The following is a 4,722-nucleotide window of genomic DNA, read 5'->3' as shown; positions in this document are numbered from 1 at the left end:
GGGTGGGTGGGGGGCGCTGAAGCAGGGCAGGGGCGCTTGTGCAGGGGTGTTGTGAGAACAGCTTGGGGAAGAAACCACCGGTAGCTTCTCACTGCGGTGCTGTTGTCCCCCCGTCACCCGAAGTTAAAGGGAAGGGACCACTATGGTTGAAAACTCTCCAGCCCCGCTGCCAGAACGGGCGATATATGGATTTGCCCTTTTTTTAGGATCCTGGTTTGGCTTTAGTAAGTATACTGGGTGCTGAACGCCTCGCTGGAAAGTGTTGCTGTGCTCACGGGACAAACGTGATTCTGATAAGGCCTTTTGGAAAGGGTCAGCATTGTGCCACACGGTCTGTTGGGAGGCTGCACCGTGAGGGGCCCTGTCAGCCTTACTTGCCAGGCCTCTCAGGCGCTGCAGAGATCTGTCATTGCCTTCTGTGATTTCCTCATGTTCCGTCTGTCCTTAACCTTGTTATGGGGGTTTTAATAGTATTACGGAGTCAAATTATCACAGAATCACTGAATGGTTTGGGTTGGAAGGGACCTTAAAGACCATCTAGTTCCAACCCCCCTGCCATGGGCAGGGACACCTTCCACTAGACCAGGGTGCTCAAAGCCTCATCCAGCCTGGCCTTGAACACTTCCAGGGCTGGGGCATCCACAGCTTCTCTGGGCAAATTATATTAAAAATTCTCTGCATTCTCAGTAACTTTTTTACTCGAATTGCAGACACTGTCACTATTCAATAACTACTGTAGGTGGTAGTAGTGCAACCTTCCCTACCCAAATATTGAAACACAAATAACATCAGTCTGGTCCACAGCTGGAAAACGCTTAGGATTATACCAGTATTTGTTTGTTAGTTGACAGGAGCTTTAGCATTTCACTGAGGATATCTTGCATACCCCCACAGGACTAAGGCTTGAGAGGGTGAGAATGCTTTTTCAATACAAGGAAAAGTGTTGCAAGTATGCTGTAGTCAAATTATAAACCAGGATCCTACTGTGAGTCTTTCTCACCCTTAGGAAGTGAGCAGAAATGTAAGTGATTTGGTTTCTGTTCTCACAGGAAGTCACAGTGGGTTTCCTGACTTCTGTCATTGGCTGCTAACCTGTCCCCCTCAAGTTTTGTTAAGCCTTACTCTGGATTTGTTGTTAGGAAGCAAAATTTCTCAGTATTGGTTTTGTTGGCAGAAAAATGCTTAACTTAGCAAGAATCAAAGTATTTCCAGACTGAAGAGTTCCATCCAGGCACTGCAATTCTACCAACTTTTCTTTTAGACAAATGACCCACTGTGTGATCATGTTCTGCTTTAATATTTTCTGCATTCAGTGTCATTTGGCATCCTTTTGCTGAGGCTTTTTTGTTCTGAAGTTCAACGTGCAAGAGGTTCTTGTCTGTCTACATAGGAAATCAGAAGCCAAATGTTAAATATAAAAATTATATAACCAGCTGAAAAACTTTGCCCCTGTATTGGGCAAGTTTTGTGTCTGACAGGCATATTCTGCAGTGTTTTGGAAAAGTTAATTTTGTTTAAATACTGTAAAGGCAAATACTGTCTCAGCATGTGTCAGTAGGGAAGTATTGCTCTAAAAGTTAGGAAGGAGGTCTAAAACAGTATCAGTTGTACTATTATGACTTTTTAATTCTTTTGTGCAGTTTTATATCTTATCTGGGCATATGTTCCTGAGACTTGGCTGTTCTCATTGGGACTAACATACTGGCCTCAAAAGTAAGTTCCACCAGTTAAACACTTTAGCCTGAATAATTGTGAGTGTAGGATACCCTTAATTATTTTCAAATAACAAGACTTTGTTTTAAAATAGTGCACTTGTATTATATCCAGATTTTCCTGATGATAAAGGACTGTAATCTTTGTGAAGCACTATTTTTTGCAGATAAGTAGCTATGATGAAATTTTTTCATTGTGTAATGGATTAGTATTTGAATATTTTTATGATAAATCTGACATTTTGTTTCCAGGAAGTTTGTTGATGAAAATGCAGTAAACGTTAAAATGTAATTAAAAAAATTAAAACCTTCTGTAAGGACTAGCTACAGTGACTCTGCAGTCAGTAATCTTCTTGGCAGGGACCAGGGTCTGTATTCAGAGGTGCTGTTTCTTTTCCGTCTGGCTAAGTTTGTGCTGGACACAACCGCTGTGTTAAAGCTGTTACATCGTTAGGTGTTTGTTACTACGATGTGTAAATTTTAATGTTTTTTTCCTCAGGTACTGGGCAGTTGCTTTGCCAGCGTACCTACTTGTTGCTGTAGGAATTGGTTACGTATTACTTTTTGGTATTAACATGATGAGTACAGCTCCACTTAACTCCACACATACTGTTACAGGTAATTTTATTGGTTGTTTCTTCTTTTTTTGTTGTTGTTGTTGGTTTTTAAGATTCTGATACTTAACTAATAATTCTTGTAAATACATATATATGTAGGTGTTTACAATATAAATCAAAATTTAAGCATTTAAATATTATGATCAAGAAAAGGAGTTCTTGCAAGTACTGAAGTACTAGCGTGAAAAGATAGCCACAAGCTTGATTCTTTCCTCTTTTCTATCTTACAGCAGTGGTTTCCATCTGGCAAAGTGTACTTTCTCAGTAAAACAGCAACATTAGGGGAAGAGGGGTTAGGCATTTAGAGTTCTTCCAGGCGTGTTCCTTGCATTACAAACTAGTGAAGAGTGTCATGGGTAGGAGGGTGTGAGTATCTACCTGGGAGTGGCAGAGGTGGGAAGGCACACAGAGTTACAGTAGTGCAAAGGAGGATGCTGCAGCCTGGAGACCTGATCAGATATGTTAGTAATTCCCTGTCTAAAAAATGCTGCTATTCAGGTTTTTTCTCAACTCATGCGTAGCTTTTACTCCTGCCAAGGAGACCTGTCCTAGGCAATCACTATATTCTACTGCATCTTCTTCCACATGAGGTATTCTACCACTGTTTGCAGGTGGCCATTTTTGTTAGGAGAAATGCAGACTGTAAAATTTGACAAGCAAGTTACCTATTGCTAAGACCGCTGAAGTTGCGTCGTTTTTACAAATGGCATACGTGGCTGGTCAGTGGAATGTAGTACTAAGGGAAAAATCAGTCAAGGCAGTAGTCAATGCTTCTGTCAAGAACTGCCATTTACTCGTCCCTGTGTTCCTGGCTATTTATTCATACTCATGTCAGCCCCTCATTCTGTGTCAGCCCAAGAGGTTGTGTGACTGTATGTCAGGCAGTTGGGATGGGGGATCTTCTCTGTAAAACAACCGTATTTGAAAATTTTCAGAGGGGACAGTTTCATGATTGTATTCAAAGTGCACCCATGAAAATGTTTGTGCTGTTACAGGAACGGGTGCTGTGTAGCGATGGGAACAGCAGCTGAGGCAAAGGGAGGGTGGACAGCATCTCTCAATGGAAATCCTAGCACAGACTGTTCCAACTACAGACTGAGCTATTCACTGTGGGTTTTGTTTGTTTGCTCCCTTTGTCTGTGTATACTTTTAATGTCATCCAGAATCTTAAACTAAGCAGAGTCCCAGACAGTGATTTCAACAGGAGAGTAGGGTTGATTTCTTCAAGGGCTCTGCTACTGTATGTTGATGTAAAGTGTTTCTAGTGACCATCTCATTATACCTCAGCAAGATGGGGCTTTCAGCATCACTGACAGTAGCTAAATTTATACAGTGTTGCATTATATAATTCTGCTTGAAAGAAAAATCTTTAATACATGGAATATTCTCATTGTCTCCTGTAGATAACTATGCAAAAAAGCAGCAACAGAAGAAATTTCAAGAAGAAGCAATTCCAGCATTGAGGGATATTCCCATTAGTGAAGTAAACAGAATGTTTTTCCTTCCTGAAAAAGGTATCTCCAACAGCAGACAGTCATTATTAAGATCTGTTTGAATAAGGGATTAGTAGAAGCATTGCATAAGGAAAATGAAAACCTCTCCAAGCTAAAAAAAACCAACCCTCTTTCTGCTAATAGAACAAAGCCTTTTATTTTCCTTTTCTGTATTTCTAACTGAATTTATGTTATCAAATTTCTTTGAGATGGCTTGATTTTATTATTCTGCATGCGTCTTAATAACCTGCATTGGTATGAGAATTGTACCCCATTAACTTGTTTAGCCATTTTTGTGAGTTTGAAATAGCTTTCTGTTGCATGTAGATTTCTGCTTGTAATTTCCCTCTCAGAGTGAAAGAATTTTTTTTTTACAAGTTAAGTTGAAGTTTTTAAATTGTAAATATATGGTTTTCATTTGTAAATATCAATAAAATGTGGGTAATTTTTGCTTGTGTAAAGTTAGCATTTTTTTCTGTGGTTCTGTAATATTGGTCCTTGGTAAAGGTGTACAGTGGTCCCTTTTACTTTAAAGTTCTTTACTTAGCAAACTCTGGTGTCTTCTTTTTTTTTTTTTTCCCCCAAATTGGTGGATTTATTAAAATACCAAGATTACCAGAAACAAGGAAGGTGGTTTGTGAATGCTTTTCGAAACAAGTCTTGAAATGACATTTGTTAACCATTCTGAAAAATACTGAAAACTAGGTTCAAGGAATTTTCTGGATCCATAAGTCCTTGTTAATATAGCATAGGTTATGGCACAGAGCACAGTAACTTGTTATGGCAATGGTTCGGGTGTTTCTTAAACAGCAAATTTTCTTTCATGTATGTATTACTGAGCAGAGAAACATAAAATTTTGTTTCCTTTTTTCCAGGAGTCACCAACCCAGTTATTACTGG

The 4,722-nt window shown here is 39.5% G+C and overlaps 1 protein-coding gene across 1 annotated transcript; it reads left to right on the top strand.

Moving 5' to 3' along the window:
- Window positions 1-142: 142 nt before the first annotated feature.
- On the top strand, window positions 143-3,884 carry PIGP (phosphatidylinositol glycan anchor biosynthesis, class P). The gene is made up of 4 exons (XM_010157663.1): window positions 143-224; window positions 1,641-1,713; window positions 2,212-2,330; window positions 3,733-3,884. Exons 1-4 carry the CDS (start codon window positions 143-145, stop codon window positions 3,882-3,884), a joined length of 426 nt encoding a protein of 141 aa, XP_010155965.1.
- The last annotated feature ends 838 nt before the right edge of the window (window positions 3,885-4,722 follow it).

This window comes from Eurypyga helias, unplaced genomic scaffold, assembly GCF_000690775.1.
Source record: "Eurypyga helias isolate BGI_N326 unplaced genomic scaffold, ASM69077v1 scaffold30198, whole genome shotgun sequence".
Lineage (NCBI taxonomy): Eukaryota > Metazoa > Chordata > Aves > Eurypygiformes > Eurypygidae > Eurypyga > Eurypyga helias.
This window is presented reverse-complemented; position numbering and strand designations above follow the sequence as displayed.